Genomic DNA, 24,407 nt, shown 5'->3' with positions numbered 1-24,407 from the left:
CAAAGGTCATTAGACAAGGAAGTACAAATTAAGAAAAGATCCTGAGAAATTTGGTAAATTCTAGGTGGATTCAGGAATTCTGGTCATTTTATGGGGAATTTAGCGGTAAAACCTGTAGAACTGGAGGGAACTTTCCAAGTTGTCGCTTACCTTCCTGTAGCCTCACAAAGTTCTAAGAGAATAATCAATCCAGGGTCCTAAGGCCCGGAAGCCAGACTCTGGAGGATAGTGATACTCCTCTATGGGGACACTTCGACTCAATCCATCAATCTGAGCTCCCTGGCAAGCTACGATGTCGAGGCAGGAAAGGGGGTATCTTCTATGCTGTTAAATGAATAGTCTCATATTTACATAGTAAACATAAAATATGAGATACATTTTGTTTGTTGCTCTTTAATTGGGAAGCAAACGTAGGTAAAATCATCCAGTGAGAGAGGTTAACCCAGTTTGAAACAACCGCAGTCCTGACATTTCTCTACAAGTGACTCTGGGCCCAAATCGCGCGCCTCGTGGGGGTGGGGGCCGGAAGGGCGCGGCCGGGGGCGGAGCGGGTGGGGCTGGGGGGCGTGTCCTCGAGGAGGCGGAGACAAGATGGCCGCCCTGACCGCTTGGAGGACCTAAGAGGCGGTGGCTGGGGCCACGCCCCGGGCGGGAGGGCCTCTCTGTGCGCGCCCGCTCTATGATGCTTGCGCGCGTCCCCCGCGCGCCGCGCTGCGGGCGGGGCGGGTCTCCGGGATTCCAAGGGCTCGGTTACGGAAGAAGCGCAGCGCCGGCTGGGGAGGGGGCTGGATGCGCGCGCACCCGGGGGGAGGCCGCTGCTGCCCGGAGCAGGAGGAGGGGGAGAGCGCGGCGGGCGGCAGCGGCGCTGGCGGCGACTCCGCCATAGAGCAGGGGGGCCAGGGCTGCGCGCTCGCCCCGTCCCCGGTGAGCGGCGTGCGCAGGGAAGGCGCTCGGGGCGGCGGCCGTGGCCGGGGGCGGTGGAAGCAGGCGGGCCGGGGCGGCGGCGTCTGTGGCCGTGGCCGGGGCCGGGGCCGTGGCCGGGGACGGGGACGGGGCCGGGGCCGGGGCCGCGGCCGTCCCCAGAGTGGCGGCAGCGGCCTTGGCGGCGACGGCGGCGGCTGCGGCGGCAGCGGTGGCGGCGGCGCCCCCCGGCGGGAGCCGGTCCCTTTCCCGTCGGGGAGCGCGGGACCGGGGCCCAGGGGACCCCGGGCCACGGAGAGCGGGAAGAGGATGGACTGCCCGGCCCTCCCCCCCGGATGGAAGAAGGAGGAAGTGATCCGAAAATCTGGGCTCAGTGCCGGCAAGAGCGATGTCTACTACTTCAGGTACCGCCTTGGGGGCGGGGAGGGGGCGGCAGGGTCAGGCCGGGGTCAAGGGTCGAGAGCTGACCTGTTAGGGGATGTCAAGAGGAGAGCAGGGACCAGAGGGGAGTGGCAGAGACAGACTGGCCTGGTAGTAGAAGGTGCCCGAGCCCTTGGGTGAGAGTTGACCCCAGTGCAGTGACAGTCACAATGTCTGAATGGTGAGAGCCCATAGGAGGGCCTCTTATGGGTAAAGTGTTGGGGAAAATGGTTTGCGGAAAGAAGGGTTACTCTGGCAGGGATGATTATTCCTCTGAAGGGTTAAAAGAAGGTGTAATTCATCGAAACTATAAAACCAGTCACTGTTGGCTCCTGTCCCAGATTCATCATCACAAGAGTGTTTAATCATGCACATGTGGAAGAATGAGGTATCTACAGTAACAAGGTTTCAGTTGCTTTGTGGGATCCACGAAAGTTTCTTATGAAGTAGCCACTTGGAATGCCTGTAGTTTCTTGGTGTTGCAGAATTTACTCCCTTTTGAAACGAAACACTGTAGTACATTGTTAGACTCCTAGACCAAAATTTGTCCTCCAGGGGATACTTGGTAATGTCTGGGGACATTTTTGGTTATCACACCTTGGAAGGGGGTGCTACTGGCATCTAGCGGGTAGAGGCCAGAGATGTTGCTAAACATTCTACGATACACAGGACAGCCCTCACAACAAAGGATTATCTGGCCCCAAGTGTCACAACTGCTGGATTGAGAAAACTTGGTCTGAATGATAACAGGTTTTCAGTTTGATGGTGAATCCTGTGGTCATGCTGTCCGACCCAGTAAGCTCAGGGAAGTGTCTTTGGCTATTGATACCAATGGAATTTTCTTAACAACAAATTTACTAACTTTTCTTATAAACAGTCCCATTTCTCGAAGAGAATATAAATATAAACATGTTTTACTCAGTGGCTTGGAGGGCCATGTTTGTGGGCTAATTGAATCATTTTCAGGGACGATATATGCGTGTTGGAGTAGTTGTTGTTTGCCATTTAGCCATTGGAGTATGGTAGGAAGGATTTCCTTTTTTCCAACATCAAGTAGGTTTAATACATTACCCCTGGGTAAAAGTATATATATAGATATATATACACACACACACACACAAAATACAATGTTTATGAATTGAAAATATTCTTTTATTTTTTTATTTTTTATTTATTTTTGCTGCGTTGGGTCTTCGTTTCCGTGCGAGGGCCGCGCGGGCCTCTCACTATCGCAGCCTCTCTCGCTGCGGAGCACAGGCTCCAGACGCGCAGGCTCAGTAATTGTGGCTCACGGGCCCAGTTGCTCCGCGGCATGTGGGATCCTCCCAGACCAGGGCTCGAACCCGTGCCCCCTGCATTGGCAGGCAGACTCCCAACCACTGCGCCACCAGGGAAGCCCGAAAATATTCTTAAATAGATTTGAGGTTAAAAAAATACATGTATATGTGTATATGAGTATGTACATATATACATACACACAAGAATGTGATCACTACTGGTATAACATGTAAATATGAACATATTCCTGATAGTTGCTCAAATATATGGAAGAGTAGTTTCAGTGAAGTTATTTCACCTATTGAAGTAAAAAAAAAAATAAAATGAAAGTGGTGTTGCATTAGAACTTATTTTGTCACTTAATCCGAGACCACTCATTTTGCAATCTGAAATGATAATTAGAAAACTTATTTTAAACATACAAAGGTGATAATCTTGTTTTGTATTTCCCCATCATTACATATTAAGTTTATTTCAATAATACTAAGAAAGTTATTGTGGAACAAATGGTTACTCTCAAGTTCACTTGTTTCATTTAGTGCTTTTCACAATTGTTCATTTTTGCATATTCTTTCGTTAACAGCTCTTTCTGTTTCCTTTTTAAGCAAGTAGTATGCATAACCTTCTTTATGTAAACTCTGTATTGATGTCTTTTAGCCAGTTATATTTGACAAGAACATTCTGTGTCTGGGATTGAACTCCTTGAGGAATAAGTGACTAGTCTATTCTCAATAGAGCATCTTCAACTTTGAATTTCACTCCCTGTGGCATTTCTCCTGGGATATGGTTTGTTTGGTTTTGGTATGATGTATTTGTTCGAACTTACTTTTGGTTACTGCAAAGCTTTTTTGTTGCTGTTCTTGCAGTACCTGGAAAAGTTATTTTAAAAAGGCAGATTGCTGTAGCGCTCATTCTGATGTGTGGTCACCTTTTTTTTAATGTGTTGTAAATTTTCGACGTTAACTTTTCTATACAAGCTCAATAGATTATTTTATGGTAGAAAAACTGATATAATCAATCTAAAACTTTCTAAACAAATTCATCCTGTGAAGAATCACAAATCAGTATAGTAATAATTACTCTCTAAAATTAAAGTCTGGGGCTTCCCTGGTGGCGCAGTGGTTAAGAGTCCACCTGCCAGTGCAGGCGACACGGGTTCGAGCCCTGCTGCAGGAAGATCCCACATGCAGCGGAGCAACTAAGCCTGTGCGCCACAGCTACTGAGCCAGCCCTCTAGAGCCTACGAGCCACAGCTACTGAAGCCTGTGCGCCTAGAGCCTGTGCTCCGCAACAAGGGAAACCACTGCAATGAGAAGCCCGCGCACCGCAATGAAGAGTAGTCTGCGTGCAGCAACAAAGACCCAATGCAGCCAGTAATAAAATAAATTTATAAAATTAAAGTCTTTTTAAAAATAAATTTATTTAATAAATAAATTTATAAAATTAGTCTTTTAAAATAAATTTATTTAATAAATTTATAAAATTAAAGTCTTTTTAAAATAAATTCATTTAATAAATAAATTTATAAAATTGAAGTCTTTTAATAAATTTATTTAATAAATAAATTCATAAAATTGAAGTCTTTTTCTTTTTTTTTTAAAGAAATTCACGTTCTTTTATTTATTTATTTATTTATTTATGACTGTGTTGGGTCTTCGTTTCTGTGCGAGGGCTTTCTCTAGTTGTGGCAAGCGGGGGCCACTCTTCATCGCGGTGCGCGGGCCTCTCACCATCGCGGCGTCTCTTGTTGCGGAGCACAGGCTCCAGACGCGCAGGCTCAGTAATTGTGGCTCACGGGCCCAGTTGCTCCGTGGCATGTGGGATCTTCCCAGACCAGGGCTCGAACCCATGTCCCCTGCATTGGCAGGCAGATTCTCAACCACTGCGCCACCAGGGAAGCCCTAAAGTCTTTTTAAAAAATTTATTTAATTTATAAAACTAAAGTCTTTTTTAAAAAATAAATTTATTTATTTATTTTATTATTGGCTGCACTGGGACTTTGTTGCTGCGCGCCAGCTTTCTCTGGTTGCGGCGAGCGGGGGCTACTCTTCATTGCGGTGCGTGTGCTTCTCAGTGTGGTGGCTTCCCTTGTTGCGGAGCACGGGCTCTAGGCGCTCAGGCTTCAGTAGTTGTGGCTCGCGGGCTCTAGAGTGCAGGCTCAGTGTTTGTGGCGCACAGGCTTTCCGCAGCATGTGGGATCTTCCCGGACCAGGGCTCGAACCTGTGTCCCCTGAGTTGGCAGGCAGATTCTTAACCACTGAGCCACCAGGGAAGTCCCTTAAAGCCTTTTTATGAGACAGTGCAACATGATTTGCTTTTTACTTGTTTATGCCAAATGAAAAGACACATTGAACAGATTTGTGCCACATGTGCTTAGTTCAGGGCTGGAGGGAGTGTTGTCTATTGTTTGTTGTCTACCTACAAAGCTTAGTTACTCTACTAGATTGTAAAATCCAGTCTCGATTTCATTCTGAGAGGTTACATTCTGGGACAGGAGGACACATAGAGTGTGATGTGATACTTGTGATACAGTAGTTACTCTGACTTTGACTTCTGCTTTCAGTGATGAATGCTGGAAGTCACCTACTTATATTAGAGGTGAACACACTATTTTTCAATCCGCAGTGTCACTGCTTTGAATATTAGCATCCCCGTATACCTGCCACTCATTAAAAACCAGTAGCTCACAAAATACTAGCCATATCTGTTAATAGGTGGGTTAAGAGTCAACTCTTCCGTTGGTAATGTGAACACCTGCACACAGTTGTGTGCACATAGATTCTAATAATGCTAACTCCTGATTTAGCTTGCCCATGGGAAGATTAATTTAAACAAATCTGTGCCTGTTAACGCAGGGTGTGTCTTACAATTATTAATTGGACTTAAATTAAGCTCATTGAGAAAGCCTCAAATTTTGGTAGAATTTTTTTCTTTTTTTGCTGTTTCCTGAGATTGCCAAGTTCTAATAGGAAGGTATGCCTCTGGTTGCTAGTTAAGCAATATAATTATGCCTTCTGTCAGGATTACTGATAGTACTGTGACAGTTTGTATATGATCATCCAAAGTTTGTTTTTTAAAAGGGTGTGGTTTCATCAAGCGTTGGATCCATTGGTAGAGTTTCTGAAAAAGTTCATTGCCATCACATGAGCCCATTATTTGAACAATACTTTTCTTACTGGTCTACTTGACTCTTGTCGTTTCTAGTTTTTGGTTCTTGCACTTGCAGATTGATAATTTTGAAATATTGTTTTCCTCTGCAGAGGAACCTTTAGTAGCTGTCTTATGCCTTTTTTAAAATCAAGTCTATGCTTAACCTCGGTGTGAGCTCTCTATCGATGTCTTGTTGGGTTCTAGACTTCTGGTTATAACTGGGTTAAAGGCCTGGGAGTCATGGTAAACTGCTACAGCTGCTGCCATAAAATGTCATCTGGTTGGGTATTGGAAACATAATAGTAACCATTTTTGACTCTTTTATCAAATTATGATGCATTCACACCTGATCACTTCTCTGAAAAGATAAAATGGAACCAGAGAACAATTAAAATAATCATTAAGGAGCAGATGCATGATGAGAGACTAAAGAGATTTCACCTTGATCTGGAAAGAAGAGGACTCAGAGGCAATATAATTGAGGGCTTTAAATCATGAGTGAGATGATAAAAGTAGGAGTCTCCAGGGAAAGCAGCAGGGCACAGGGGGTTAAGGTCTGGAACTGGTATTCTACCTCTGCATTTACCAATGGTGCAGCCTTGAGCATGTCATTTACACTTCCCAATGCTGTGGTTTCTCTGTTTGTAAAGCGGGTATGATTATACCTGTACCGCATAGTGCTATAAGGATTCAATTCCAGAACACCAAAATAAATATGTAGATCCCTTAAAGCTTTGGATATGTTTAAGGACTAAGGAAAACAGTTCATTAAATAACTCAAGTTGTATGGACTGAACATATAAATAGGTTTAAAAAAGTCTGTAGGCGTATCTCATTTGTTATGAAAGGCTGGTATGGTCTTTGAGGGCATGAATTCTGAATCATTGAGGATGTCAAAGTTCAACTAGGCTCTTTCCCTCTTTTTTTTTTTTTTTTTTTTGGTTTAAAAATAATAGACTCTCCCTTGTAGTCGTTGTTGGAAAAAACTAGCTCAGGGGACCAAGGGTCACAGTTCTTTTTTTTTTTTTTTTTTATAATTTTTATTGGAGTATAGTTGCAAGGGTCACAGTTCTTAATTGAAGTCTTGCTGACGTTCAGTAAACTGTCTTTCTCCATAATATTTTCTTTCTGGTCATCCCTATGTAGTGAAACGTGGTGCCTCCTGTATTACTCTGTTGTTCATTTCCCTAGAACCTGTGGCTTTCTCACAAAGCTGTCTTCCTCCCCCCAGACACAGTGCTGAACACACAGATACTAAATAAGTGTTTGATACATGGCACGTAACATTTTGTAAAACAGGGCTTAAATGACCTCTTAGCCTTTGCTTTATATTACCTGTGATGTTGTGCTGTACAATTATCTCCATTTTATAGGTGGGGCGTTAGGACCGGGAAGTTAGGTAATAGGCTTGAGGTTGTACTGCTAGTAGGTGCAGAGTTAGAATCCTGAGGCAGGTGGTTTAACCCCACAACTCTTAGCTACCCTGCTCTGCTGCTGCCTCACATAGAGACCTCTAGTTATATTCTGAAATATTGCAACATCTCTTGCCTAATCTACTTTATTAAACTTGGTGTACCACTAAAATAATGTAATTATTTACTATTATGCTTGCATCCTGAAATTGACAAGGGGTACATTTTAAATCCTGTTTCGCAGTGAAGCTATTGTACCAAAAGATGATCTTCCAGTTAGTTCTATGTAATATTGAAGCGGAAAAAAAAATGGAAAGATTGTGGTAAATTAACATAATTAAAGCAGTTTTTTTTCTGGGTAACAGAAGTGACCATTTTGTTCAGAAATATTTCTCTTTCTCTTTTTCTTGTTTATCCTAGGGTTGCCCCTCTTATTTATCAGATATTCAGATAGGCAACACATTCGCCAAGGAGCAAGCTATATAGATCTTCTTCATTTTAAAAGTTTTCACTTAAATAGAAGAAATCACATTGTAACTTGCAGGCTAAATGCAGCTTATGAGATAGTTTTATATGGTTCCTGGGAAAAGCTTTATATGTTTCTTTCAGAGTTGAGATACAGTTGAAATGTATCCTACAGACCAATTTAAAAAAAATCCCTTTAGTTGGAGAAAGGAACAAAATACAGTATTTATTAAATACTTATTGCGTAATTGAAAGTTTAACTTGCTTTTAGTCTCTTCTTGATAATGCCTGATTGAAGCCTGAATCCAGAAATAAAAGTCATAGGTGTGGTGGAAATTGTGCTCTGATAATTCTTTTCTCAACTGTACCATCACATCTTTTTGTGATGTGCTAGAGGGATTTCTGTTAGGTTGCAACATTGCCATCTGTCCTACATCCGATTTTTAGAGTCTGACATGCAAAGTCTCACCTGCCAGAACATGCATAATACCTGTAGTAGAGGAAATACATAGCTCAAAAGGAACCGATACACGTACATTCTAAAAATAATCTCCAACAGAAACTGATGTATGATTTTTTTCAAATTGCTTTAAAATTTCATTTGTGAGATATAGAGTCACAATTTAATTTTTCGTAATTTAACTTTAATTAGTGGAACAAAAGCAGATGACTTGTGAAGTTGATGATGATTTTTTTTGCTTTGTTTTTGTTTTACACTTTATAGTGGGACTAATAGAGATTCATAATGTTTAGCTTGTATTTGAGATTTCTTAGCCCAGCATGATGAATTAGAAATAAGTCATCAACTCTTATTTCATGGATTTACTGTTTGACTTGATAGGTATTACTTGCAGCTCTTGTCTGTCGCTCTTTTATTGTTGTTTGCCATTTCCACTAAGAAATGACTAGGCAAATTGAAAAATGAAGTTTTACTTAATTTTGTCAGAACTTCTAAAAACTAAAACTTCTCAAGGAAGGAGAAGTATGAAATAGGGTGAAATTTGAATAATATATGTGGATCTTATGATCTTGCCTTATCTTATTAGAGTATAAATTCAAACTCATTTGTTTGGGAACTTAGCTACATAAGCAGTGTGTAAATGCAAATGATAGTAAATATAATTTAAAATTAGATCTTAAAAATTGAACACTTAGCATTTGTCAGGAACAATTATTAGTGATTTACAAATGTGAGGAAGAAGAACATCATCCATCCTCTTGATGATTTTTGACTACTGTATCTTGGTATTCTTTTCCTCTTCTTTTTTTTTTTTATTTTTTGGCTGTGCTGGGTCTACGTTGCTGCATGCGGGCTTTTCTCTAGTTGCGGCGAGCGGGGGCTGCTCTTCGTTGTGGTGCGTGGGCTTCTCATTACGATGCCTTCTTTTGTGGAGCACGGGCTCTAGGCGCGCAGGCTTCAGTAGTTGCAGCACGCAGGCTCAGTAGTTGTGGCTTGCAGGCTCTAGAGCGCAGGCTCAGTAGTTGTGACGCACGGGCTTAGTTGCTCCACCGCATGTGGGATCTTCCCGGACCAGGGCACGAACCCGTGTCCCTTGCCTTGGCAGGCAGATTCTTAACCACTGCGCCACCTGGGAAGCCCTCCTCTTCTTTTTATACTGAAAGAATCCATAGATTAAAGCAAAAATGAATGTCCTTAGAATTCTTTTTAACATGTATGCAGTGATGTATGCATCTCTTTAAAAAAGAAAGATCTTTCCTGGAGGCCCCTAGCAGAAGTGGGCAATATAATACAAAAGTGGACATATGAAATACACATTGCAACTTTTTATTGTTAGATGCTACAGGTCATAAATTTACCATGTCATATTGCCATAGCAGTTTCTAAATGCTTTCTCTCCATTTCTGTACTTATTTGAAGACCTTGTTTGAAGTAAGTCTGTGCATAAACTATACTTGCATAGCACTGGTTTAGAATAAAAATAGGGACTTTAAGTCAGAAGATTGGGACTTGAATCTTGAATCTTGCTTTACTGTTTTAACTTGGACAGATTTTTAAACTTCTGTAAGCTTCCGATTTCTCAACTGTAAATCAGGGGTAGGAATCCTACTTCATGGAATTTTGTGAGATTAAATGAAAATACATGTAAGGCATTCGGCATGTAGTAGATGGTCAGTAGATCAGTAAAATCTTTGTTCCTTTCTCTTCACTTAATTACCCAGCATAAATAGAAGCATGTGCTTGTTAATTATGTGAGGATTTGCAATATTTTGTATTTTGAAATGTGTTTAGGGTAGAGCTTAGGTTATACAAGTTCATCAGAGGTTTAAAAAATATTCCATTTTTTCCCTGATTATAAAAATAACCCATGCTCAGTGTGGAAAATTGGGAAAATACAGAAGAGTATATAAAGAGAAATGACAATCCTTACATAGTTCTAAAGAGAATCACTGTTAATATTTTGACACATTGTCTTCCATTCTGTTTTCTGAATATAGTTGTCTGTGCACACACATATACACATACACACACCCCAACACATGTGTGTGTACGTGTGTATGTTCTTTCATAGTTCTTTTCATACTGGAGGAATCCATAGATTAAAGCAAGGATGAATGAACTTAAAATTCTTTTTAACATGTGTGCAGTGATGTATGCATTTCTTTAAAAAGGTCTTTTCCAGAGACCCCTAACCTCTTTTTAAGAAATATAGTTTGTTTTTTGGGTGTTCTTATCTATCTATATGTATATTTTTTTATTATGGGAAAGTTCAAACATATGCAAAAACAGAAGTAGTTAGAAAAGTGTAATGAATTCCTCATGTACTTGTCTACCAGTTTTAACAATTATCGACTCCTGGCCAGTCTCGTTTCATCAATATCCAGTCCCCTTCCCACCTCTCCCATTATATTTTGAAATAATTTCCAGACATGCTTAATTTCTGACATTTCCATAACAGTGTTCAGTCCCCAATTCAACCAAAATAACCAGTGTTTTTGCTTTTTCAGAAGGTGAGTGCTTGTGGCAGTGGGATGAGATTAGGTAGAATTCTATGTTCATTCATTTTTTATTTTTTAGTGGATCACCCTGACTTTTTAACCATATTCGTAACCATGATATAGAGATAATAGAATTTGCTACCAATAGTATACTCTTTGCATATAATTTTTGTTAAATAAATGCTAGTTTATGGAATAAGGATGATAGGCACAGAATTTGAATTCTACTAAAGGTCTTTCATACCATTTAAAATTGTGTGGTGATTCCTTAAACATTTAAGTCGAGGAAAAAGGTGGAATGCTGTCATATCTTATCAGTAGCCAAATTGTAAATACATTTTTTTTTCTTGTTGATACTTTAAAAATAGTTCTCCACCCCAGCCCCCACCCCAGCTGCTAAGGAAGTTCTTTCATGCTCCAAGTTACTTGCCCAAACTCTTCATATTTTTAAAAAACTACTTTTCAGTTTTCATGGGGAAATAGCTTGCATACTTTAATGTTTATATTTTAAGCATTTTATTATAGAACATTTCAGACATATATACAAAAGTAGAATTATATAAAGAACTACCAGTTGTCCAGTTCAGCAGTTGACAGCCTTATTTCTTCCATACCCACATCTACTACCCTGACTCAGCCTTCATTATTTTGAAGCACATTTGACGTCCTATCATTTCATTCATAAATAATTATACTTCAGTATGCTATTTGTGAAGATAAGATTTGAACTTGTAGAAGTTTTACAGCCATACAGAACTCAGTATTTCAAACTAGACTGCAAGAGATGCCAACAGGCGGTTCATGATTATTTACGTAATTCATGATTATTTACGTAATTCCTGTTACTTTGTTCTGTTAAGGCTTTGTGGAAGAGGTATAAGATGGATTAGTGTTTCTGGGCTCTTGGGGATTGGGGGGTGGAGACACGCATGCTGGACCAAGTAAAATACATGGTTTGCATAGGGCTGAAGAGGGAAATCATTCAGCCTATTGATTCAGAATAGACTTGAATAAATCAATATGGCAGGAGTCACTGGGTAAGAGGAGTGGAAAATAGGGTTGAAAGGTTAGGAGAAGACTAGATGACAGAGAATCACAAATGCAGGGCCAAAATGTTTGGCTTCCTTTTGCTAATGGGTTGAAGTCCGTTGAAGGCATTTAAACTGGAACTTTGGTAACAGTGGTGTTTGAGGAAGAGCAGTCTGGCTAGTTTAGGATGCAAAGAGGCTAGCAAATAGAAAATCAGCCTATTGTGGTGATTGAGACTTGAGGTGATAAAGACTTGATTTAGGCAGTGGCAATGGAAATGGAAAGAAAGGATGGATTCAAAGGTGATTATGAAGGAACTGGATTTTGTAATTGATTGGAGATGGGAGATATTAAGTAAGATAAGATAAGAGTAGATAAGTTCTGCCTGGGACAAACTATAGAGGAGGGCTGAGGATGTTCATTTTAGGAAAGGCCTACATTTAAAGTTTGGGAGGAAAGGAGTTAAGGGGGACTGGGAGCTGACTTTTAGATGGATTTTCCTGTGTGTATGTCATGTAGTTTTGAAAAAATTGGTATATATTTCTTCGAATTAATTGGTTTGGCAGTTTTCTGATTGTACTAAGGTACAAAAAGATAATTTTAATTTCAGATTTTTAGTCTCAGCTAAAATTTGATTTCTGGAGACAATTGTTATTTAAAGTTAGAGAAATCTTTCTTTCAATACTTAACACTCTTGTAAGTAACAAGTAAACTTTAACGCTTAGAGGGATAGAAAAAATAGAAAGTTGATGTTTCTTTATTCTCAAACTTTTCCAGCGCTGTAGCTTCTAGAATTTTTATTATTCCCCGCAAAGCACTTCCTGATGTTGTTGGAGAGCCATGCGTGTTACAACTTGCTCTTGAGCCGTAGACCTAACCATCTGCCGTCCACGATGCTCCTTCCTGCTGATAGGCCAGTCCATCTTCTTCCACTCTGGTTGCCGCCACCCCCACAGTTCATCCTGTTAGAAACTGGTTTGAAGGTATACTTGTGTTTGCTCAGACCTCTGGTCTCCTCATAATGGTTTGACTAGACATCATGATTATCCATTCTACCAAAGTAACATGAAAAAATACGTTTGCTCTACTACTCATTTTCAGAGTGCAGTTTCACATGCAAGCAGCAGTCTTCAGAGAGTTAATTTTCATGTCATAGACTGGCAGGGCATATTACAGTTGTCTAGCTCCAGTAATGCTGTTTACAGATGAGTTTATAGAGTGACATAATGGGAATACTACTAAGTTAAGGTGACCGTTATTTAAGTCTTTCTGGTATCTCAATAAAGTTTTTTTAGATTTGAAAGTCAGATGCCAAATAAAATTTATTTTTGTTTGATAATCTATAGTTAGAAACCTCTAAGGTAGAGTTAGGTTTAAAAAGTGCCTTAAATCAACTATACTTCAATTAAAAAGAAAAAAGTTGCTTTAAACAGCTTAATCAAAATGAAGGCAAGCAAAGACATAGTTCAAGTGATGAAATGTTCTAATATGAACCGGAAAAATGTAACTCATGCTTTTGATTTTCATTTAATAGTTACTTTTCTTCAGGGTATTTAGTGGGGAGGACAAGTTAAAGGTGAGATCACAGGTTGGCTCAGGATAGGCAGATCTAGGGGGCAGTTGGTAGGGAAATTTTTTGTGGTTGAAAGTGAAATATTAGTATTTCATTACCAGGATTAGAAGTAATCGCTTTGGGCAGAGAAAACTGAAAGTGACTAATATCCTTCACTAGTCTACTAGAGTTTAAAAAAAAATAATTTCCCTAAGTTACAATTTGATGCTTTTAGAATAAAAGCTTAGTCACATTAAGTCCTGGTATGTCTGAGACTGTTACTTAACAGCAGCCATCTTAGAGGGCAGACAGATGATAACTTAGTCACTTTAGTGACATACAGTCGTTTTGTTTATCTAGCACTGACTTCCTCGGCCACTTCCAGAGTCATTTTGCCGTTGTGCAATGGTCCCTACGGACAGAATTTCTGCTTAACCATTCCCATGGGCCTTGCCTTTCTAATATGCTTGCCTTCATCTCCTGCAGAGGAAGGTCCCTGGTCTTAAAATCCCCTGGGGCAGCCAGGTTGACTTTCCTTAAAGCACCAAGCACAAGCTATAGCAGTTATGGAGAAGAAAATGGCTTGTAGCACGTTCTGAAGGCAACAGTGTGTATGACCAGTACTTGTAGCTGTGCATTACAGATGCTTGTATCTGTATATCAAGTAGTTTATCAGAATCTTATTTACCAGTAACTGGAATATCTGATTATAAGGACTATATACCTATTTTAGCTTAATTAAAATTATTCGTAATTATATAAGTGATATAATAACAGGGTACTCTTTACCAATTTTTCATTAACTTGGGTTTTTTAGTAATACTTCATTTCTTATGTAGTATAAGATTAACCATGAAAATATTTTCCAGTTCAGTTTTTAAATTCCAGACAGTGTAAGTTTTATATAAGCATAGACTTTTCTGTTCCATTGTGTCTGCAAATGAAAACCATGTTCTTAACTATTCAACTGAGAGGTTTTTTTTTTTTGCTCTCAGAAGTTACTTTGTTCAGTACTAGCCTATATATGTTATGTTTGAGGGTTTTAATAAGGGACGTCGTAATCTTTGGTTGTTTACTAATCAAGGGAATGTTTAGAATTGTAATGAAGTAGAATTGAGGGATAGTAGAATTATTTCTAAGTGGGCTTGCAGAATCACAGACAACTTCATAGATGCAGTGACATTTTAGCTGGGCTTGGAGGATTTAATAGTTTTATGATAGACAGGATATTGCTTATGCTCATCCTTCCACCTGGAAAGACATGACTGGAAGTCAAAGGTACATGGCATGTTTTGGTGACACTGAGTTTAGAACGTGAGGCGTGTTCAAGGCTGGTGGGAAAAAGTCAGGGAAAAAAAACCCCTGAACAGATGGAAGGTTTTTGATGTTCTATTAAGGAGGCAAAACTATTTTGTCAGCATTGGGGAGCCTCTGAACATTTAGAACTTGGGATTGGATGTATGGGCTGAGGGATGGAGCACTGAACATTGTGTTTGGCCTTCTAGCTTGAAGCTTAGTTGCTAAGTAGACAGTGATGCTACAATAGAGGGCAACACAAGAAGATCAGGTTTGGGGGTGGAAGTTTGCAGTGAGCAGAAATGATTCAGGTTTTAAACAGTATTGAGGGTTACGTGCTATTTTATTTTGTGATACTGAGCATATTTGGAAATCTGGATTAGAATGGGAGTTGAGGTTTGTTTATACATAATTCTATATTCTTTCCTCTGCTGTGTTCTGGTTGTTGTTTGCTTCTTTCCATTCTGTTATATTCTGGTCTTAACTGGCTGTTATCTTCATCTGTAGGCTGAATTCTATACCTTGAATTGTGTTTCAGGAATAGCTACGTCATGTGATTGTGGAAAAAGAATGTTGATACGATCTTCAGTTGTGTTGAAGTCTGTGGTGGCAGAATACCATGGAGTTTGTGACAGACTGGGGTGTGTTGATTTGGACTTGACCCAGAGAGAAGTTTTGCTGTTCCAGGGAAATGTAAATTGCTTGGTTTTCCAGCCTTTTCTCTTTTGTCTTCCTGTTGAATTATTTTTCTTTTACTGTAGTCAGTTGGTGCAAGGTTAAGTTCTCAATATGACATGTTGGCTTCTTTGAGAATTCTCACAATTCTCTTCTGGTAACATATCCCACTGCAGTTTATTCTAGCACATTTGGTTCAGAAAATTTATTAGATGAGACTTTGGGGTATTCTTCATATAAAATTTGTCTTACATTTCAGTGCAATATGGGACAAATTTTTTTAGGAAACACTAGTTTAGTTTAGCCCTCTATATAATTCCAGCACTTCTGTCATTTTCCAGCTTCGACAGTTTTTCTTACAGGAAGTAAGTTATTCTTGATACCCTTCTCTCAGATAAGAGTTAGGCTAACAAAAGTCATGTCAGCATCATACAAACACATTTGCAAATGTTTGCCTTAGTTTTCTCCTTTCAGTAACATTAGGGAGCATTTAAATACTGTCAAAAATTCAACAATTTTTTTTTTCTGTTGTGAATGTTATGAGTTCAAATCGGTAGCGCAAAGATTATGTGGGTTCCAAGTGTTGTGTAAATGTGTCGTTAACAAGAGTTGTTGACTTCAGAACAATTTGTTTTGAAGTTCTTTGTGATTATTGTTGGCACTGTGTATATGTAATAGAGAAAAAAAAATTCAAACATCAATTTGGAAAATGTGTAAGATTGAAGACGTTTGCAGTGTGCACGTTGTGTTGTGCATGCTGTTTGGGTTGGGAGTCTGTTAATGGTTGCTGGGTGAGTGCCCAGTGGGATAATCGGCATTCACCTCTGTTATGTGCTCCAGGGGTGTACCTAGTGGAGTATTATATTAGGTGACACATTATCTCTTTTTACAGGAGATAAAAAGTTCTAATTAAGTTCCTCTAAAACTTCTAATATTTCTTTGAAAAAAAATATGTAAAATCGTGATGTGATAATAATTGGGAGCAGAAAAGAAGGCCTGAAGAAAAGGTTTATGTAGTGATCTAGGGTAAATATTGTTGTCTTTTGTACAATTAATGTTATCTTTCTTCTAGTCCAAGTGGTAAGAAGTTCAGAAGCAAACCTCAGTTGGCAAGGTACCTGGGAAATACTGTTGACCTCAGCAGTTTTGACTTCAGAACTGGAAAGATGATGCCTAGTAAATTACAGAAGAACAAACAGAGACTGCGGAATGATCCTCTCAATCAAAATAAGGTTGGTTAATTTACTTATAGCAAATGAGTGCTATTCCAAAAGCTCTCCCAAAAGTATCTTACGTTGTACTATGTCACTGGAATTTTGGTTGTCTGAATGTCCCAGTTTTTTTTTCTCCTCCCCCTCCAAAGCATTTTGACTTATATATCTGATTAATTTTCTGGTAGTTGGCTTACAGAGAGATAGCCTAAGTAAAATTGTGCACAGTTGAAAACAACATTTCAGTATCTCTCTAGGCCAACATACATCACACTTTTGACCCATTGGGACTATTTACAAAAGATTTCTTTGTTGATATTAATTGTCTCCTTTATTCCCCCTCTTAAAATAGTTCCTGTTGCCCAGAAAGAGGCAAAATTTTATTGTGGCGCAAGTATCCTTACCTACCACGTAGTTTATACTTACCTGTTAATTTTCAGGATTAGGATTTGAGAAAGAGCAGTTTTTATTTTGACTTTTTGATGATGTTGAGGATAGTGACCTTTAGGAATAATAGTCTCATTCTAATACTGTAATTGGAGATTGTTCCACTAGCTCTTACTTTTACTGGGTTGCTTAGTTGATGGTTTATTGTACAGGAATTTAAATGAGTAGCATTTGAATTCTGATGCTAATTTAATTGTATTAAAGCACCCAGTATCTTTACAGAGAAAGCTCCCCACCTCCCTGTGGCCCCGAAACAACTAATCTTAGATAACCTTTTTTTTTTTTTTTTTTCCAGTTTTTTTCCCTCTAAATTTCAGAGAGACACATGTATGTGTGTTGCCACCACCGTTGTCTCACCCTGACCATGAAAATGGTGGAGGGAAAAGGAAGGGCTTTTCTTTCTAGGTATTTGGCCGATGTAGCCCTGTGTGCCCCTTGGGAGTGCCGCGTTCACTTGAGGAACCGGGGTGGCGTATGGAGTGGGGTGGGCATGTTTTGATGTACTGGCTCTGCCACTTACCAGCTCAGGCAGTCATGGGCAACTTTATTAACCTCTGATGGCCTCAGATTTCTCATTTGTAAAATTAAGGTAATAAAATCTTTCCTTTAGTTGTTGTGAGGAGTAAACAGGAATTTATGTGAAATTACCTAGCAAGTTCCTTTCCTGTTCCCGTTGTAGCTTCCTAAGCAGCGAGCTACCTCAGTGAACTGTGTTGCCTGGTGGCCAGTGTAGGAAGCTTTTCTGACCCAAGCTCTCTTCCTCCTCACCTTTTACTTTTCCTGGAGAATATGGGGTCTCTGCTTATATCCCTCTTTTTTTCAGAATTTAGCTTAACAGTTGTCTTTTTTTTTTTGCTTTTTTAAACAATAGTTTGATTTCCAAAAAAATGGTGTGGGGTGAGAATGCACTGTTTCCTCACATACTGCGTTAGTTACCTGGCATGGTTTCCCAAGGGGCATCGGCAAGTACCACGTTCAGAGGCAGAGCGGGAAGGGAAGACTGGAATTGCCTCCGTATCGCTTAACTATGGTGTTACTGTGGGTTGATGGTTCTGAAGGTGTTAAGGAGGATATGAGGTAGTGGTAGGAGTCGGGGGTGCTCAGTTTGGGACCTTGAGTGTGTAGAGGCGAAGCTGGGTGATTTCAGCTTAAGAAAGTCTTTATTCTGGGCTTATTTTGCTGCTTAAATGTACGGAGGAAAATTACGATTTATTTTTCTGAAACTGCCTTTTTAAAACTCTGAACAGTGCTGGATGTCTTTTGAAGGGGCTTAAATATTTATGAAATGAATGGAATGCTTTCAAACTACTCTGTTGTTACCAGAATCACAGTTAAGCTGCGCTAAGTGTAATATGAAGATATACTTCCTGGTAGTTATGATTCACTAAAAACCTAAAACTAATTCGTCTCTTTAGTTTGTGTGCACCTTTCCGCGCTAGCTGCGCTGGACCGCTCGTCATCCTGCACCGTGGCATGTGCTTTCAAGATTCTGCTTGCTCATGTGCTGTTTCCTCTGCTTGGAATGTGCTTCCCCCTCCCCCTCCATCTGGTGAACTGCTCCTCATCCAAGGCCCAGCTCCATTGTCTCGTCTCTGTGAAGCCGCTCTGCATCCTCCAGGCAGAACCAGTCCTTCCTTCCATAATGCCTCCCTGGTGCTTGGCTGTTGTATTTGTGATTGTTTGTCGGCTTCAGCTAGACTGTGAGCTCCGTGAGGGCAGGGTCCATGTCTTTTGTTTTGTTTTGGTATATTTAGTCCAAAGCCTAGCATACGGTAGGTACCTAATAAATGTTTGCTGAATGTTTGTGTATTATTCACCTCATTCCAGAAGTTTATAGTGGTCATAAATGTTTACTGAATAAATTAATATACCATACATATTTTGGAAATGCCTTTTATTATCATTGTTTTCTGAAGCTCTCTGTCTGAATTTTGGGGGGCCTGATTTATTTTTGTATCTGATTTTATTTTAGTTGAATAGACAGAAGATGGAGTTTTTCCTTTTTTTTTTAAGTACGCTCTCTTTTGGAGTAACACCAACATTAAATATCTCTATTAAGCAGAAAACATGTTTGTGGGTAATTAATAATAACTATATTAGGTATTTTTTAATAATAATACAGTATAGAGAAAATTGAGAGATTTAAAGTGATAAACAGGAATCTGAGGTAGTGTTTTGCTATGTAGTTGTGAACCTGGCTGAAGTGCTTTATTAATTGTATTATTTCTTAGTATTCACTGGTTTGTTTTATTTTTTAGATTCCACATGTAAATGATAACATACAGTATTTGTCTTTCTCTGTCTGACTTATTTCACTTAGCATAATACCCTCCAGGTCCATCCATATTGTTGCAAATGGCAAAATTTCATTCTTTTTTTATGGCTGAGTAGTATTCAGGGGTGTGTGTGTGTGTGTGTGTGTATGTGTATCTGTCTATATGTATCTCTTTATGTATCACATCTTCTTTATCCATTCATCTGTTCATGGATGCTTAGGTTGCTTCCATATCTTGGCTATTGTAAATAATGCTGCTGTGAACATTGGGGTGCATGTATCTTTCCAAATTAGTGCTTTCTTTTTCTTCCACTGTATACCTAGGAGTGAAATTTTTTTAAAGACTCGTATCTTTAAAGAATTAGAAATGTAATGAACAAAATAAACTTTGAAACAGGCTAAATTGTAGTTTATATTGACTGATTATAAACTGTGATTTTAATGTATCTTTTATATCAAAGGGGAATTTACTGGGTGAATATCTTCAGGTATGTTTGGAAAAATATCTTTTGAAGATCTTTGCAAAATGGTTTTTAATTCTTTTGGGATTGGTGGGTACAATGGAGTGGAAATTCTCTTTCGATTGATACTTACTAAGGTTTTTGCAGTACCTATTCCCGTTTGTCGCAAACTCAGTCTTAACCTTACCCTGAAAATCTGTTCCATTCTTGATTACATTGTACCTTATAGATTTTCTTGCCACTGCCTTGATTATTTCCAGCCGCAACTTCCGTCTCTTCAGCTGATAAAGTAGAATTGAAATATCGAGTATGTTACTAAAGATATTCCATTAGGTTAATGGAAAAAGACTAGAGGAAGATTTGGAAGTCATCAAGCTAGAGCTGATATTTGACATCATGAGCAGCTTTCTCAAAGCTTACTCAGAGGGAGAAGTTGTAGAGCAACACTGTCAATGGCAGTTTCTGTGATGATGGAGATGTTTTAGCCACCAGCCACATGTGGCTGTTGAGTACTTGAAATGTGGCTGGTGTGATTGAATAACTGAACTTTTAGTTTTATTTAAAGTTTAAGTAGCCACATGTGCCTAGTGGCTACCATATTGGACCGCACAGTTCTAGAGCTATGCCTCTCAATACAACTTTTGCTTCGAAAGCTGAATATTGTCTAGGTATTTATGCAGGCTTTGCTTTTTCAAAGAGGAGATGTTTCAGTGTTTTATTAGAGATAGGACCCTCAACATTTTATGAAGGAAGTTAATTTCTTAAAAAGATACATTTCTTTAAAAATTAGAGAAAGATTGGATAAAGAAGAGTACGGTGTTTCTAGTGCAGGATATGTTTAAGGAACTTGAGTAGCTTGGTTTTCTTGCTAGAAATTTATTTTAATGTTTCAGGTGTGTAAATATTAAACTGAATTCCTTGTGTTTCTAGCTCTTAACAACACTGAAATGTTTATGAATTAAATCTACAAAACTAATAAAATTCAAGTTCCCTAACATTAATGTGGCATATATTTTACAGCTAGCTCACAATATGAATATGTTATGGAACAAATTATATTTTAGCCTGACTTGTCAATTCTGCTAATACCTTGGAAAGACTCAGTTCTTTCATCACATTTCACAAATTTGATACTTTTGGAAATAAAGAGCATTATGTTCTCTTGAAGGAATTAATTGTATAAGTCTGCCGTTATTTTGTCATGAATTACCTTGATTTATGGTAGTATGCTATTGTGATTATAAACACAGCATTGGATCCTGTATGGTTGTGTCCTAAATACTTAATCAAACCATCTAGCAGGTGTTTGCTTTAATTATCTTCAACAAAATAATAACAAATTCTTGTAGAGAGCTCATATATCTTGTGAGCAATATTTGTGCAAGTTGAGAAACTCAAGTGAGCTGGTGGTAATGGTGGAAGTCAGATTGGGTATTGGATAGGTGAATATCCAGTAGGTACGATTTGGGAAAAGGGGAGACTGGAAGTAGGGAGAGCAGTTTGAGTTGTTTTAGTCCAGAGAAATAATGATGGCTTGAATTAATGCTGTATTAGGAGGTATGAAAAGGTGTGAGACTCAGTCAAGAGAAATTAGTAGATATGATTACCTGATGATTGTAGAGAGAGGGAATTGTTGATGCTAGCTACAATTCTGGCTTGAGTCACTTGGGGCAGGGGTCAGTAGGAAGTAGGACAAGAAGAGCAGATTTGGGGAGGGAGTTGGTGAGGAAGATTGAGTTAAAATACTTTTGTTTCTTGGAGGTCTGAAAAGAAATTGTGGACCGCCAGGGTTCCCCAGGTCACACTCTGAGAACTCCTGTCCTAGTGGTTTGCTAAAACATATTGAGATCGCCCAGCATAGGGGCAAACAGAAAAGTATCTTGTCACACTGTAGGCAGTGAATAAATTAGTTGTGTGGGGAGTAAGAAGGAACTTCCAGAAAGGTAGTAGGAGAATGAAGAGAATGTGGTGTTATAAAAGCCTAGGAAAGATTTTTTTGTTGGATGCCTGTGGAGGGATCAAGGAGGATAAAGACTTTGTAGTATTCATTGGATTTTCAAATTAGAAGTCACCTGGTGACTTTGATATAACCAGCTTTGGAGGGATAGAAAGACCAGAAGTCATATTTAGAATGCCAGAAAGTTTCTGGGAAATGAGAAATTAGAAGCAAAAATGTAGCCTGCTGTTTTAAAAGTTTAAAAAAAATTTATTTGATATTATTTGATTAGGATTTGCACACATGGTAGAAAGGATATTCAATGAGAAACATCTCTCTCCTCTTTCAGTCTCTTAAGCTCAGCCTCTTCCCTAGAGAAAACTGTTGTTAACCAGTTTTTTTTTTTTTTTTTTTGGTATGTCCTTTCAGAGCTTCTATGCATTTACAAACACGTACGCGTATGTGCATTTCTACATCTCCCCATAAAATGGTTAGACTACTCTTGTGAAGCTTGAATGAGAGGTGGAGGAAAGAGGACAATATTCAGAAGAGAATGCACCATCAAGGAACATTATTATTATTGTTATTTTTCCTGTAAAAGTTGAAAGAGGCCAACTTGGCAGGAACCAGTAGAGTTAGGGAGGTGTCTAGCCTGAGAGTCCACGTTTCAGGATGCTCTCCAGGAACCTTTGAAATGTGTGTAATACTTTCTGTTATGAATTTTTTAAAATTAATTAATTTATTTATTTTTGACTGCGTCGGGTCTTTGTTGCTGCACGCGGGCTTTCTGTAGTTGCAGTGAGTGGTGACTACTCTTTGTTGCGGTGCACAGGCTTTTCACTGTGGTGGCTTCTCTTGTTGCGGAGCGCGGGCTCTAGGCTTGCGGGCTTCAGTAGTTGTGGCTCACGGGCTCTAGAGCGCAGGCTCAGTAGTTGTGGTGCACGGGTTTAGTCGCTTCGTGGCATGTGGGACCTTCCCGGACCAGGGCTCGAACCCATGTCCCCTGCATTGGCAGGCAGATTCTTAACCACTGCGCCACCAGGGAAGCCACTGTTATGAATTTTTTAAGGAGAAAGTCTATCTTCATCAACTTCTCAAAGGAGACTGTAGCCGAAAAAGTTAATAACTACTGTTTTACAGACAGGAAGAGGGAGCAAGGCTTTGGCGGAAGATGTTAAAGACCAGCTCATTTGCTGTAGCTCAAATTAGGCATTTGTTTAACTGATTAGGAATTTTTCAGTTACTGAAGTGTAGCACCTTAGAGGGGTGATTTATTTCTGTCCTAGGGACCCCATTGTCAATTAACCAGCACTAAAGGGCCCTGTGGTAGGATCAGTCTGATTACCAACTCCTGGTATTGTGGTAAGAAGTACCCCTTGGCTTCTCCCTTCCTAGAATCTTTCCATCCAGACTGAAAACAGAGACCTCATTCCTTACATCAACATTCCTGGCCTATCGGGAAAGTAAAATCTTTCCCAAAGATGCTGGTGCTTTTTTCATCATTGTGTTAAGCCCTTGCTGAACAGAGTGTCTTTTGGTCTCTCTCTGTTGGATATGGTTGGGGGTGGAAGGAGGAGAGAGTAGAACACAGCTGATGAATCCAGCATTTCTAGGCCTTGAAGTCCTTACAGGGGATTACTGGCATCTCACTTAAGTGTGGGCCACTCTTGAGTACAGATTTCTGTTAATTTGAAATGAAATTGACAAAAGCGGAAGTGAGGAGCGAGTAGCTGTTAACAATGGTACAATGAGGAATGGCGATGGCCTAGACATATGTGGTGATAGAAGTGAATAGATCCTAGTTCCGTTTTGAATATAGAATTGACAGAATTTACTAATGAATTGGTTGTGAAAGATGACAGAGAAGACTCAGAGTGTGAGCCCTTAGATTTTAGATAGATTGAGTGACTGGGTGGATTGGATTGCCATCTACTGAGATTGCCTTAGGAAAGAATTTAAGGGTGAATACAATAAATTCAACTTCAAACGTGCAGAGTTTGAGATGCTTATTAAACATCCAAATGGAGATGTCGTGTCATGTGTGTATACTAATTGAGAGGTCTGAGCTGGAAAGTCATTAGCACGTAAGTAGTATTCCAAGTAATGGGACTGGAGTTTATAGATAGGTAGATAGATAGAAGGATCCAGAACAAAGCTCTGAGAAAGTCTGGTAATTAAATTTGGGTTAGAGTAGAAGGAATCAGCAAAGTGGATTGTGAAAGAATGGCTAGTAAGGTAGTAGAGACATAGAAGAGGAGAAAGTTTCAAAAAAGAGAGTGGTCTGTTACATTGATTGTTGCTGAAAGTTTGAATGGAGGAAGACAGAAATTTCCATTGAGTTTGGCAGCCTGAAGGTTATTAATAACCTTGATAGATAGCAGTAGTTTCAGTGGGAAGCGAAGCTAGATTGGATTGGGCTGAAAGTGAATGAGAGTTAAAATTATCAGCATGGACAGTTCTTACAATTTTCTTGGCTAGGAAGGAGAATCACTAGATAGTAGATGAAAGGGATGCTGACTTGGGTAATCTCCCATTTTAAAGATTGTGGAAAGGATAAGAATGGGGTCTGTAGCACAAGTGGAAAAACCACAGAGGTCAAGAAAGTTAAGCATACTTGCAGTGTAATAACAATGATGATGGACCATGGAATCTATACTGGGTAGGGAGGAATGTGAAAGAGGTTATGGAAGAGTAAGAAATATGGTCAGTCAATGGATGGGAAATATTGATGGGTTCAGAGAATGCAGAGGGCAGTCCTCAGTGAGTTACAAGGATAGGAAGTAGAAATTGGAGAGTTGGATGCTTGATTGAGATATTGGAGATGGTGTAGTTACTAGTGTTGACAAGCCTGTGCCTATAATGTTAGGTGGGTGAGGTTGGGTAGACAGATAGGTCAAAGGACTCAGGATGTTGGGTGGATT

General features: G+C 39.5%; 1 protein-coding gene across 1 annotated transcript in view; it reads left to right on the top strand.

The window, feature by feature from the left end:
- Positions 1-676: 676 nt before the first annotated feature.
- The window catches only part of MBD2 (methyl-CpG binding domain protein 2), a 69,646-nt gene continuing 45,915 nt past the window's right edge, over positions 677-24,407 (top strand). Inside the window, exons 1-2 of the mRNA XM_068563198.1 lie at positions 677-1,325; positions 16,229-16,388. Of these exons, the coding sequence (XP_068419299.1) occupies positions 790-1,325; positions 16,229-16,388 (696 nt within the window). The 5' untranslated portion in view covers positions 677-789. The remainder of the gene's footprint in view (positions 1,326-16,228; positions 16,389-24,407) is intronic.

This window comes from Eschrichtius robustus, chromosome 14 (genome assembly GCF_028021215.1).
Source record: "Eschrichtius robustus isolate mEscRob2 chromosome 14, mEscRob2.pri, whole genome shotgun sequence".
In the NCBI taxonomy this organism is placed as follows: domain Eukaryota; kingdom Metazoa; phylum Chordata; class Mammalia; order Artiodactyla; family Eschrichtiidae; genus Eschrichtius; species Eschrichtius robustus.
This window is presented reverse-complemented; position numbering and strand designations above follow the sequence as displayed.